The sequence below is a fragment of the Aptenodytes forsteri genome, unplaced genomic scaffold (genome assembly GCF_000699145.1).
Source record: "Aptenodytes forsteri isolate BGI_AS27 unplaced genomic scaffold, ASM69914v1 Scaffold255, whole genome shotgun sequence".
Taxonomy (NCBI): Eukaryota; Metazoa; Chordata; class Aves; order Sphenisciformes; family Spheniscidae; genus Aptenodytes; species Aptenodytes forsteri.
The window spans coordinates 3,616,760-3,631,180 of record NW_008794888.1 but is presented as its reverse complement, the minus strand read 5'-3'; the positions used below and the strand labels follow the sequence as shown (position 1 = coordinate 3,631,180).

The 14,421-nt window shown below is 37.2% G+C and overlaps 1 protein-coding gene across 1 annotated transcript in view; it reads right to left on the bottom strand.

The window, feature by feature from the left end:
- Positions 1–2,748: 2,748 nt before the first annotated feature.
- The window catches only part of LY75 (lymphocyte antigen 75), a 66,610-nt gene continuing 54,937 nt past the window's right edge, over positions 2,749–14,421 (bottom strand). Inside the window, exons 27-37 of the mRNA XM_009275004.2 lie at positions 14,083–14,309; positions 12,176–12,344; positions 10,812–10,973; positions 9,706–9,828; positions 9,064–9,258; positions 8,447–8,667; positions 7,126–7,300; positions 6,435–6,602; positions 4,801–4,923; positions 4,169–4,336; positions 2,749–3,173 (exon numbers count right to left, since the gene is read on the bottom strand). Of these exons, the coding sequence (XP_009273279.1) occupies positions 2,989–3,173; positions 4,169–4,336; positions 4,801–4,923; positions 6,435–6,602; positions 7,126–7,300; positions 8,447–8,667; positions 9,064–9,258; positions 9,706–9,828; positions 10,812–10,973; positions 12,176–12,344; positions 14,083–14,309 (1,916 nt within the window). The 3' untranslated portion in view covers positions 2,749–2,988. The remainder of the gene's footprint in view (positions 3,174–4,168; positions 4,337–4,800; positions 4,924–6,434; positions 6,603–7,125; positions 7,301–8,446; positions 8,668–9,063; positions 9,259–9,705; positions 9,829–10,811; positions 10,974–12,175; positions 12,345–14,082; positions 14,310–14,421) is intronic.

The following is a 14,421-nucleotide window of genomic DNA, read 5'->3' as shown; positions in this document are numbered from 1 at the left end:
GTGGTAACACTTACTTACCTGCTTTAACTGCGATCACAGCCCGTGCTATGTGCTTTTTTAACCTGGTGATTAATGAGCTGTACCTTAGCTGATAACTGCTTCCACGGAAATAAAACCAGTGTAAGCAGTTTAGTGTTTTATTTGACTTTATTCTTTCAATAACAATACTGCTAAATAATCTTTCTATGTATTTCAAATAAAGTGGGTTACTCACCTGCACTAAGGCAGTTGTGCTCACTCAAATAAGAATTACCAGTGATTAGACGACTTGGGTATGATGAAACAAACATGAGAAACGGGGCCTTAAAAAATTATTTACATCATTCATAAGAACAAAATATACGATTTTTTAATAAAAAGTATATATTCGTGTGTGTTGGAGAATTAGGATTTTACTACTAATTTCCTTTTGCCATTTCAGATTCACACCTAAAAATGCTCAAAGTATAAACATCTATAAAACTAGTAAACCTCAGAACATGAGAATTCGTAAATAATTTTCCCCACTTCCTATTGTTGTTAGAAAAGGACAATAAACAACACTCTTTAGTCCCTTACGCTAGGGGTCATTTGGCAGAGCACTTAGGCATACAAGCTAAACCAGAAGATGGCAGGAACCAGGCTTTGTTACATTTCAAACACTTCTCATACCAGGGTTACTTTAAGGTGGGTGAGGGTTATTTTCACTACATAGCAACTAGCATCATAACTACTTTTTCTACAAGTTACCTCGAGAAAGAAGGAAGAAAGCATTCACAATTGTGCCCAAAGTACCAAATAAACAACAAAAGTGCCTACTTCTTCGATCAGCAAACTAACCCACGCAACGGTTCCTTTACTGCGCCCCTTCGGGCTGCTGGTTTAACAGGCTCTAAAGCGCTATCTACAAGAAGTTCTCTATTTCTCAATACAAACGATAAACGCTTATCAAAATAGTGCAAACAGGAACAGAGAAAAGTGCTGTCAACGTTAAGTAAACTGCAGGGGAAAAAAAGGCAGTGGAACACCGTGGCCTCGCACCGTTGCTTCAGAGAAATCAGTAGTACTTTTCTCAGCGTGTCAGGCCAAGCGTATTCCCATTTATCATATCATACCACCTTACACGGGGAATGGATTTGGTCTTTTACATATCCTCCTTCGCCTGTTCTTTGTATTGTGCATTAAAACAGTCTAAAGATTTTCTCAAAACATTAATTGATCAAATCATTAGAGTAATTAATAGATACAATTCTGTCTTCCCTTTTTCCCTTTATAGCTTTCTTTGGAGTGCATAGAAAAGGCCACAGTGACACATCACATACAAAAATCAAGTTTAAGTTTTATGTAAAATACTCAAGTATTTTTAGCATTTATGTACACAAGTTTGTTTACCATACATTCTTTCCCACTCTTTCCTTGGATGTATCTTTATCTTGTTTCTTGGACAGATGACGTATTTCGCCTATAAAGTTAGGCATTTAACCCTAGTATAAATAAGAGTATTAGGGGACGCAAATGTCAGGAGGATCTCGTTACAGAACAAGGAACACCGTCACGGCAACACTCCCGTCCTTGGGTGTCACAGTGCCACAGATCATAAAAAGGAGCAGGTCTGTTCGGTGTTTTGATCTACAAGAAAAATCACTTGCGTCTAATTTCAGAGTAGTTTGAAGACACAAGATAGAATGCGGCACACCGTTCTCTAAACACTACTCTAAGTGCAGGTTTTTTAATCTTATTTAATTAATGCTTAGGTCCAGATACTGATTTTCACTGTAAACATTCCTGCTACTTGCGCTTTCAAAACTTTGTGAAAGGAGCTGTGAAAAGCTTTTACTTAAAGAACAGTTACGTCACAGGATAAAACATAACATTCATGCCTTTGCTTTTATAGGGCTAAGGCTTTTATTCTACCTTGAGTTCTGCTTGTGTTTGCAGTTAGCCCTTAATGGGCATTTTTGTTAGCCCCACTACCGCCTTCAGGGGGTAAGAGCAGTGATCTGCCAGCTTGCCACAGTCTCAGGCTTCAAATATTCTATGTTTATTTAATTTACTCCTAGATGGCATGGCTTTAGTGCAGGGTATTCCCCATAACTCTTTATTCAAAATGTGCGTACATTCTAAGGAAGATTCTTCTCTCACCGCTGTAATGTAACTTTTTTTTGTGTGTCTTTGGCGGGGGGTGGAAATCACAATATGCTCTTCCTCCACTATAACAAGAAAATTTAAGTTCTAGTTGGATGGGAATGAATACTTAGTTGTCTGGTAACTCCCTTCTCCCCTGCTATATCAAAATTTATAACTGCTTATTACAAAAGGTGCTACACAAAGACAATTTGTCTCCTATTTATTGTCTTTGTGTTGGCTTCTACAGGGTAACCCAATACTAGCAGCAAAACCCTTACAGGATATCAAAATGGTACATCATTTGGCATGAAGTTATTGATGGATAATTGTACAAAGTTACAGAATTCATGTAGCAATTTTAAGTGCATTCGTTAAGGTGATGTTGCACGAAGTACTGTTGGCATTATTTATTCCATTAAAAACTCTTTCCAGTGAAGAGAAAATACCGTAAATTAAAAAAAAAAAAAAAAAAAAAAAAAAAAAAAAAAAAAAAAAAAAAAAAAAAAAAAAAAAAAAAAAAAAAAAAAAAAAAAAAAAAAAAAAAAAAAAAAAAAAAAAAAAAAAAAAAAAAAAAAAAAAAAAAAAAAAAAAAAAAAAAAAAAAAAAAAAAAAAAAAAAAAAAAAAAAAAAAAAAAAAAAAAAAAAAAAAAAAAAAAAAAAATCACAGAACTCTAGAAACCTTGCACCTTAAATGGCTGAAGCCAAATGTAGATAATTACCATGGACTTGAATAAAAATTGCACTTGTATAAAAGAACAAAATTTAGCCCCCGTTAATAACCTTATTACTTTTCCAAAAAGAAGTAATAAAACATCGAGTAGTTCATTCCTTATGGCTTCACACAGTGAAGTTCATGCTAAATTGCCCAGAAGGAACAGTTTCTCAATAGCTATCTTTTGTGAACACATCATCAGTTTCATCATCATTCATCCCTCTTTGATAGCGTACTGAGGAAAAGGCACTCCAGTGAAGACGCTTCTTTTTATAGAGATACCACACTAATCCAACAATGAAGACCAAGATGATTAGCAGGGCAAATGCTACAGCCACCCCAGTATGATTAGAACCTGTAACAGAACAAAACACAAATAGTTATTCTTTAAGAGTTTTGGTAAGAATATTTTGTCACGGGGTTGATGCCTAGGTAGCTATACACTAACACTGCACGCATTTAGTGGAAGTTAAGGCAAACTGCTTCATCATAGTAATAGTCTTCACTTCATCACGTGGGAAGTTAGGTTCCCATATGAATCAGCATCTATTAGCTTATTTTTGATCATTCTGTTGTTAATTTCTTAATCATGTTTAGGTTGGAAGGGACCCCACAGATAAAAAAAACCTTTTAGTAAATGCTGCACTCATTTCAAGGTTTGCATACTTCAGAAATCTAATGAGTTCCTGGACTCTCTCGAAGTGGAAGGGAATTATGCTTCCCTTGTACTGAAAAGATCTTGTTCAGGTCTTCCTTAGCAGCATGAAGTTAAATCTATTCCTGCATTTCCACTTCAGTGAAGATGTATACAAAATCAGAGAAATTCCACTGCTCCTCAGGAACTTGCTTGCTTAATGCTCAGGTAACTGCTTGCTTTCCTGGGCACGGCAGAGTATGAGGAAGTAACATGAGGCCCAAGACTTTTTCTGGAGCTGCGGGGCGCCGTTTTCAGAAGCCTCCTCGAGACTGAAAACACAATGTGCAGTACCTGCTTACTCGGCATCTCTTACAAGCAGAAGTCTTTCTGTTCCCACCTACGTGGACTCATCCATGAGAGAGACCCTGTGGTAAGAAGCGGTAGCAACTACTCTATGCTCTCTTTTAAGTGGAAATTTCAGTTCTCTCCCTTACCCTTTAAGTGGGTAGCGGGAGCCACGAGAAGTAAATTACTAGAGAATTTGTCCCTGAAATGCAATTTTATGGCAAAACAGCAACAGGAGGCTCCTGCTTAGGCAGAGGTACTTGACAGGTTCTTTTTGAATTGCACTTTCATTATTTCAACACAGACTTTCCCCATCAAAATATAGTCACTACAAAATTAAGTCTCTGCTAAAACCAATGCTTCCGTACCTAAAGGAGCTTTACAAACCACTCTGCTTTGACTACGACTGCAGTCAACTTTGGACCACGTGCCAGTTGTGGACAGAATAACACTGCATTTTTCATTGACTTCTGCAGTTTTATTTTCCCAGTTGACATAATTAACTGATGAGCCGTCAAGCCAGTTCAGGGACTGATCTGTTGGGGAAAAAAAAATTGCTTCGTTTAGATCACCAAAACACGCTGTAATGCTACACAATGTCATTCACAATCTACTGATTTCTTTATGTTGCTAAAAGAAACAGGGCTGACTAGCTATCCCGTATATTAAAAGCAATAAATATGAACACGTCACTTTTAGCCACGCCTCTTCTCCAGATTTTTAGCATTTGATGCATTTGCAGCTTAACCATTAGGCACCAATGACAGTGTTGGGGAAAGTGAATTTCGGTTACTCTTTATTATCTTAAGTGTGCAACAGGAAGAGACTTAGGGTACAAAGAAGTCCAAAGGGCTTTATAATGCTAAATGAGGGAGTCCAACCTCAGGCAGAAGTTACTGTAGGCTATCAACACTACAAAACTGTATTCTTATTTGAGGATTTATGCATTTTTATTTACCACATGAAACACTCATGCTCATACATGGTTGCTACTTCTTACCCTTAGAGCTCTGAGCCAGGCCAAGCCATACGTTCTTGGTGATGAGATCATTTTCCTTTATGTGCGTGCTCACAAACATGTTTTCTTCAGCATCCACTATAGTCAGAAGGGTTGCTGAAGGATCTAAGGGGAAGAGGAAACCCGTCAGAATTGCAACCTCAGAGATTTTTCATGATTCTGGTACACTGAGTTTTCTGTGGGAACAATTACTACGGGAAAAAATTTGCTGATCTGGGCTTGTAAAATTAGCTTGAAGTAACCTGCAGAATAAAGACGTAAACCCCCCATTCCCTAAAATACAGCGTAATGTTATACAAGACAGCTTCAGATGACGGGTTATTCAAGCAGGTCATACAAAATAAAATGGGAGTAAACTTGCTGCAGCTGTGGACTACATACATGGAAGATATCAAAAGATATGCCACATTCAGAATTACTAGTCTTGTCCAAGTAATAAGCCCTTTTCAAAAATATAGTTGAACAAAAGCTCAGCATTTTGCTGAGTTAAGTTAATTTCTAAATCAATCCCTCATTGTGCCTCAGGTTTTATACAGTGTTATAGCAATTAAGGAATAAGAGGGAGGAAAGGGTATACTGGAGACAGGCTCAGAGCGTACCCATTCTTTACAAGTATATGCAAATATAAGCCAGAAGCTTAATTTAGAGAAAGATCACTTTCTCTTTCAACTACCAGGCCAGGTAGGATTGAATATAAAACTGCATCCAGGACTGGGACTACTTGCACCTTTTCTTTTTCATCCTACATAGCGAGTTCAACTTCACATCGTAAGATAATTCAATAAAAGTAAGTTATGACAGTCACCAGCTTCTAAGCTAAGAAGGTGATTAAAAATTCTGTACACGAGACTGTGTAACATCATCTTCCGCAATACAATTCCCCACATAGCTTATCAAAGAAGAGAGAAAATCCTCTGACATAATATCACTAAAAAACTTAATTTTATGTGCCTTAATAATATCTATAAAGTACGTGCTTTGAACCATTTGATAGGTTAGCAAGCAGCTAATGCAAGGATGTAATAAGTAAACACTGCTAACAGCACTAACTTTATTATAAATAGTTAATTATATGCAAATAAAATAATTGCCTCCAAACTGCATGCCTTAAGTTTCTGAATCCTATGCAAATAAAATGGTTTCCTCCAAACTGTAAGCCTTAAGTTTCTGAATCCTCTATCAATGGCTATCTGCATTTTACTCACAGATATCCATGTGCCAAACAAACTGTCAGCACATTGCAGAGTTTTACCAAGAACCTTAATCAGATGTTCAAAACTAAAGCTTGCTATTAGTTTTCTTAAACTAAAGCAGCATAAAAGCTGAAAAGCTGAAGTATAGCCAGTGTAGGTTTTTTGGTTGTTGGGGTTTTTTGTTTGTCCATGTGCCAAACAAACTGTCAGCACATTGCAGAGTTTTACCAAGAACCTTAATCAGATGTTCAAAACTAAAGCTTGCTATTAGTTTTCTTAAACTAAAGCAGCATAAAAGCTGAAAAGCTGAAGTATAGCCAGTGTAGGTTTTTTGGTTGTTGGGGTTTTTTTGTTTGTTTTTTTTTTTTTTTTCAAATAATGGACTAATTACAAGTCGTAATGTGATAGAGAGTCTAAACATACTCAGTTTCTGGCAGACTTTCTTAGCATCTTCCACATTATATACTGAAAAATTGTAGAACGCCATGTCAAATGCGTAACAGTGATCCTTATACTGTATCCATTGTAGGGTTCCACCAATTTGCGGGCATCCTGGGGCTCTGCTCGCTTGCTTTCGCTGTAGTTGTCTCTCTGCAAAGACAAAGAAATTGACATTATTTCTGCTGCAGGAGTTTGCGCTTAGTCTCTTTGTAGTAACAGGACAGTCAGTATTAACAAGGGCTACTTCTCCTACCAACAACCATGATTCAATTAGTTTACATTCCTTCTTCATGTGTCATAGATGAATTCATTTGAAAATGAGCATAAGACAAGTCCCAAAGACTTGGGAACCATTTTCTCTTGCCTTTTAGGGGGTTTTGAAGTTTGGTATATGTGTTTGATATGGATTTCAACTCAGAAAAGATACCTGCAATTTGATATTCATATCACAGATGATCAAAAAGTGACCAGGGTTGTTTTAGATTTTCACCACTGGAATGGAGAGAATTAATCTCCCTTAAGTATTAAAAAGTGTTCTATCGTTCCTGATAGACATCTCTTCTTAAAGAGGGAATCACGTGTAGTATTTCAGCCTTCATGTCTAGTTTTAAATACAACATGTAAAGATAGAATACATAAAACAACTACACAAAACATTAAAAATAACACTTACTGTTTGGAGGGCTATAGCAAATGGCACCCTCAGCAACATTTGTACATTTTGTACGGTTCCAAGATCCTTTAGTATCCAACAGAACGCAGTTCTCGGTAGTATTTGAGTTTTCTAATTCCCAAGGATAGTAGTCAAAGTCGCTTCCATCTGACCATTCAAAATTAGCTTTACTTCCCTAATTAAAGAAAAAAACCACAACTTTTAAACCACTGCATACGGTTGTGGTTTAAATCTGGGCAGTCATTAGTAAGTCATGTAGGAATATTTATCCCTCGTAGAGTGATAAATTAAAGTGCAAGTGCCTAATTTTCTAAATCCATACTGAATAAATGTACAACATAGTTTGCATTTTCCAATCAATTCTTAACATAGAAATCCTGCTTACTTGTGTGAACTGAGAAACTGGGGCATGTCTGTAAGTTTAAACCTGCAATTAGCCTTGTTTTATTCTATGGAGAACATTTTACTTAATTTCATCCTGCCGTTTCATTTAAGCAGTCGGCCTTCCTTGCTATGAACGTTATTAGGTACGTTGCAAACTGCTAAACTGTCAAGATGGCCTCAGTGAGTAAAGCTGGCCGGCTCGGGAATGGCTTGCTGTGCTAGTTCCTACTTCAGATACACTGCTGGAAACCCACGACAACGAAGAGTCACAGTTGTGAGAAGTGGAGGGACCCATTCAGACCAAAGGACGGGCAGAGGTAGCAAAGGCATGCATAGGAATCACACACCTTTCTCTGCAGAGGGGTATTCTTGCCAAATAACTACCATGGCCAGGTCTGGGGAGTAGTGTGGAGAGCAGGGTTGGGGCCACAGGCTTTTGGCTCCGACGTTAAGCAGACAGAGGAGGAAGATCTGCAGCTGCCTCTTGCTACGCCTCCTGGGAGAAGGGACACCTAACTTGCTAGAGAGCCAGTTCCTGAACTGCCTTGGAGAGCCAGTCCTGACCTGGACTAAACAGGCTCCATACAGCCTTGCCTGATTGTATTTGCTAATGGAACCTGCTCCTACAGAGGGCCATAAATCCGGAGCCTCCAAAGGTAGTATTGCAAATTGCACTTCCTTGTGCCACAAGGCGTGACGTGGGACCTTCATATTATTTTAAAATTTCAAGGATTTGGAAAAATACCTCAGTGTGGCTACATACACTAAAATTTAATATACTTTAACATATGTTACACGGGGTTGAAAAAGTAGGTAATCTACTATGTGGAATAGAAACTCCCAGAAATTGGAAAAAAGCATCAGAAAATATTTCATATCCTGTGCAGAAAATTATCTACAAGCTCTGTTACTGAGGTTACCAACAGTATATACTTACATCATGAATTGACAACCCAAGCCACAGAGGATAGCCATCCTGCTTGACAATATCTTCTAGAAATAACTGTTGTGATTCACTGTGTACACTTGCTAAATCACTCCTATTGCGTTTGCATTCTCTCAATGCCTCATACCATGTTAACTTTTTCTGAAGGACCCTGTATGTTCTGTTTCCATGTGGAATAGACTCAGGCAATGGAGGCTTGTGCTGTTGGGGTCCTATTTCAAAGAATAAGAAGACAACAAGTTCTGTGCACTTCATTCATGTTACTAGGAACATACAGAAAGCATTTAAACCCATCTGTATCAATGTAATTCAAGCATTAAAGTGTTCAGTACAAGCCACTTACATCAGCTAAGTTATCTTTTGCTACTTTGAACACTGTGAGCAGTTGACGGAGGAGTACAGCAAACACATTCCTCCTGATTATTATTATTATTGAGTATTACAGCAGTGATGCACAGACTGACCATATAACCCCAGAAGCCCATAACAGCTGTGCCATGTGTTTCACTGGGAGCAAAACCAAAGCCTTATATAGCAGGTACTGCAGAACCAGGACTTAAATTATGACCCTCATCCAACACTCCACATAAATCTTCTCTACTACTTACCCCTTTCGATTTTACAGGCGAGAATACTGTACACATTATAGTGATGAGCATGCCAGCTTTGAGAATAATTATAAATATCCCAAAAACCATCAAGATTTACACCAGCAAAAAAACTGTTCTTCATTATGTTAGGTCTTCCCAGCCTCCAGTTGTTGTAAGTCAGATGAGTTTCATCATACCACTTGAGAACTTTATCTGTGGAAAACATTGCATATTTATTAAAACATTGGCATTATGTGTACAAATACCATTTAACTTTGAATATATTAATGACATTAACAGATATTCACTTTGGAAAAAATGCAGTGATATTCTAAGTTACTGTAAATCAGTTCCATATACAATGCTAAATATGTTAGCATTACTCATCCAGGCCCTTTTAAGTCCTGCTTTTCAGGGAAATCAAATCTAGACTAAACAGAACATACTGGATCTAATTATCACTCAAACAGAAAGCATGTCCAGTTATTTTCTTTTCTAGAAGACAAATACAAATATAAAGCGTTATTATAGGTTTGCATTCAGTTTGACTTTAGTGGTGCAAGAAACATACACTTAAAATGCTGTGAAGCCTCCAGTCTGGTAAACCCCCCTCCAAGCAAGTTATTAAAAAAAAAAAAAAAAAAAAAACTTCAATCTTACCACTGTCATCATAAATCACACCCAGCCAGACCCACATAGCCAGACCACTGAATGAACGAAGCTGCTCAGTAACAAAGTTATTCTCTTCTTCATCTCGGACGCTCAGAACAAATGCTTCTAGGTCTGTTAAAATTTTTTTTTTTAATTACTTTCTTACAAATTCACCTTTCAGTTACAAAACAAATGTTTTTTTGCTATTATTGTTAATAATTATTACAGATAGGTCAAGAATGTGTAAAGGCTAGACCCTTATAATAACTAAATGAACAGTGCAAAAACAATTTTCAAAGGTATTATCAACAGTGCTTCCCCTGGTTTTGTGGATAAATGAAAGACATCAGCTCCAGAGATATTTGTGGGTCCTACTGTCATTTCAAGTTGTATGTAGTAAAAATTCTCTGCATAGAACATAAGAATATCAGCAGTCTTTCCTGATTTTCTTGAACTGCCTAGTAGAGAAACAGTATTAAAAAAAAAAAGACTGAATTGAAATCAATTAATGAAAAATAAAAACAGTTTCTGGAAAGATGCACATCTGAAGTGCCATGAGCAATGTTTTAATATAAGAGGGAAGCTGTTGCTAACTTCTATTCCTCCGTTCCTTACACTTCGTTCAGGATGGACATGAAAAGCCCACGTGCTTTTCTGAATTGGACTATTCTCAGTCTGTTTAACATTGTTCACCCTAAGTGTTCCACACAGCAAGGGGGGAGAAAAAACCCCGTGAAGTAAATGTGACTGTAAAGCCAGAATGTTGCCAAGGGGATAACAATTACCCAACCTATTTAAAATTTGCATATTATAAAGAGGAAAAAAAAACCCAACCCACAACCTTCCAGCTTTTCAGAGATCTCATAATTCAATAGTTCCTAGCCATCTCTCTCTCAAACTCTCCTACCCCATGCTTTTTATCAGAGTTGTGCAAGGGCAAACAGCATTAGGCAGTGCAACACTAATGCACATTTCCAAATGCTACAACCTTTCTCAACGCTCACTTTGCTGTCATTGTAAGACAGTGAGTCAGATCTAAAACTCATCTCCCTCAAGCTGATAAAAGTCCATAAATACCTGTGATATAAATACCTGTGATATGACAAAGTACTTACTCATTTTCTTGCATAAATGATGGGCTTCTTGAGACTTCAGTTCTCTCCATCTATTTTTTGTTATCATAAAAGTGTAACAATTGTTTCTAAATGATATCCAGGGTGTATTTTTAATCTTATGTGGGCACTTAACTTGTGTAATTTTTTCTTTTTCAATCTTCGCTAAGGAAGGGAAAGAAGACATTCAGGACATGACTTATTAATAACAACACTTAACCTTACACACCACAAAACACTTTCAGGTACCATTTAAAACCATGTAAGACAAATTAAGTGCCATCCTCTAACCGTGTAATACATTCTTGCTTTCAGTTTCCTCATAATGGTGATTTTTTTAACGTAACAAAACCAGCAGTAAGCATTATCGAAGAATACAGATGCTTACAACTTTTCATAAGTGTTATCTTATATAGGTTTAAGAATAAAATCCCTACATAAAAGCGCTAAGTGTGGGCCAATAACTAAAAGCTCTCATTGCCTCTTGTATGAAGGCAGATCACCATAACAAATAAGCTACTTCATAGCTGGCAACAGATCTCAGTTCTGTGGCTTTACCTAATACTTGAGAAGTGAGAAGGACTCTTCCTGCAGTTATTCAGATTGCAAGCACAAAACAGCTAAGGATGACATAATGCCAAGTATACGCTTTACTGTGACTCAGTATGTACAACAACAGCTTATCTGTGCCCTCTTACAGAAAAAAAAACAAAACAAATTATAATGGTCTCACAGGGAAATCTGTGATGATCTCCCAGAAAGATCTTTTTTATTTTTCAGAAAAGGGCTGTGCTACATATGTATCCCCCCCAAAAGATGTCCTGCTATATCCCTACCTGTCTTGCTATAATTGGTATATATTTAGAAGGGTTTTGTGAACTGCAGGTGACTTAAATTTACACCTTTCAATTCAGTGTCTACCTGCTATCTTTCTTCTCCATGTAGTCATGTACCTCCTCCCCGTACAGACTTCCATGTCTGAAGGGATTTCAGGAGGTCCCAATATTACAATGTAAGTAGTACAGAGGTAGCTGAATCTTCTTCCACATGCAAGTGGCAGAGATCAGTATGCAACAATCTTACAGAAACAGTGCAAAGGTAGAATCAGTTGACAATATGAAGGGTACAGTCTGGCCCAAAGCACCCACGCCAAATTAATTTTTAAGGAACATGTGGATTAAGACCAACAGGTGCATGCCCCCCTAACTGAAGTTTGTTTCTTTTTTTCCTGGCATGCAAATCAGCCTGTCTGAGGAAATGTAAGCTAAAAAAAAGTTGTAATTTTGAAGTTACAATCTGCAATTATCAAATATGCTTCATAATAAAAGAAAATTCAGCTTTTATAAGTATTATGCTAGGATACTTACTTTCTGATGCGTAGCAAATAGCACCTCGATTTTCAGAGGAACAGTCAGAAGTTTTCCAGAAGCCATCAGTATCCAGAAACACACATTCTTCGCTTGTTTCATCATCATCTTCAGACCAGCGACTAAAACTAACATGTTTCCCATCCAGCCAGCCATAATGTTTTCCACCCTAGCATTGTATAAGTAAAAGGGATAAGCTTACATAGTAAAAAATATTAGGTACAGAAAATGACATGGTAATATATTTACATTGGCTAGACATTTACAGTGTCTCCGGTGAGAATTATGTGTTCCACTGCCCTCAGCAATCTGATCTGCTGCTCACAATATAACAAGCTTCATTATTTTAAGTTTTGCAATTGCAAAAATATGAATTAGCTGAAGTGGACGGCAAATTATCAAATGTTGATGTTTAACTACTATGCTTATGGAGGAAGGCCTGACAATGAGATGTCCAAATTACATCATTTGCACCTACAAATCAATGGTGGATATAATTATCTGGTCTTGGAAAACTGATAATATCTGAAAATAAGGCCCAGTCTCAGCTACTCCACACTGAGTTGAAAGTAATCTATTAAATACTTAACTGATTTAATAAGTCAGATGTGTTCCTGCCCTGGAGGATGCAGAAGGAATAAAAAAACCCAACATACAAGCACGCCATCCTTTAAGAATCTTACATTTATAAGTTTTCTTCAGGAAATCCCCTTGCTGCTTTGAAATTTAAGTTATCTTTCTTTTGTGTCTATGATTCCAGCACTGGAGTAGTAAGTTCTGTTGACCAGTATCATTATAATTTCCTTTCATGTGACTTTTTAATTGTGCCCAAATAACAAAGTGTTGCAATAGTGAAAAGCTAGTGCATGCCTGAGTTATATGCAGCAAAATGAATCATTTGATCTTCACTTGCAGATAAAGACTCAAAAGAGGAGGGAAAATAAGTTGTTCCAGTTTCCCCATCTTCACTAAGATTAAATGGCTGTTTTCTTTTAAAAGTATTCTCCATGAAGTATATACTCAAATTTCTATTTTTTCCCCCTACCTCGCCTAGAATACTCAATAGCCCATTACTAACATAGGAGATCATAACACCACAGAAGCTGAGTGAGCACCATCAGTCTTTGTAGGTAAGGCACTTCTCAAATAAATCTTCACTTTTTTCTTGCAATTATCTCAAGACTCATGTGCTTGACAAAAAAGATAAACCCTGCAAGCAAGCCCAAGCCATTTCATTAACAGCTGAGAAAGCTCTCAATCCACAATGAAGATCTTCAAGAGGTCCTCTGGCTAACAAAGGCAAAGCAGTACCTCCTGCACTGACTTTTCTAAAGGCAAAACAAAGAGAAAAAAGAAAAACCCACTAACCTGTCTCAGGGATGTCTCCCTCTAACTCAAAACACAGGCACAAATAACAAAGTAACAACAGTCCAAGTTAAGCTTTAGAAATGTATCTCCAGAAATGTTCGATGATTCATTTTGGATTTTATTTCCCACTTCTAGTTTCTCCCTTTTAAAACAGATTTTGGGTTGTCTTTCTAGAGTGGTACTGTAAACAGTGGTGATGATATTAAATGGCAACACTAATTATTCATTCATTAACAGAAGAGACAAAGATGATTCAGCGATCTATGTTGCTGCTACCCTACAATATATCCCTTCATCCTATAATCTTTTAAAAGAATTGTCTTATCATCATCAATCCCTCCAGTGGAGTTCAACAACTATGTAATTTGGAGAACTGAAGATTTAGAACATTGATCTTGAGACCTTCCAGATGGTTACCCCTAAATGAAAACAGTTACCCCAGAAATTAATTTTTAATTGCCTTTCTTTATCCCAGTTTCTGTTTCACACAACTCTAAAAATTACCTTAAGCCACAGTCTGAGGGGAAAATAAAACTTACATCTCTGCTGAAAAGTCCAATCCACAGTGGGTAATTACGAAGGGCAGCCTGAACAGCGAGAAAAGCCTGCTGGAACTGATCTGTGATGCTAACCAGCTGCATCTTGTTCCTTATGCATGCAGCCATTGCATCATTCCAGGACAAATTCTTTGGAATTACCATGTATTGAACATTTTGATAGCTCAATGTTTCATTAAGGACTTGCTCTCTCTGGTTATCAGCAGTTCCTATATGTAAGAAAGAAATCAGTTATTAGATGGTTAAACACTGGAATACATTTTAAACTCCCAATTTCTCTGTAACAAACAGAAAAATCTGTTTGAATTCCCAGGGGGGAGA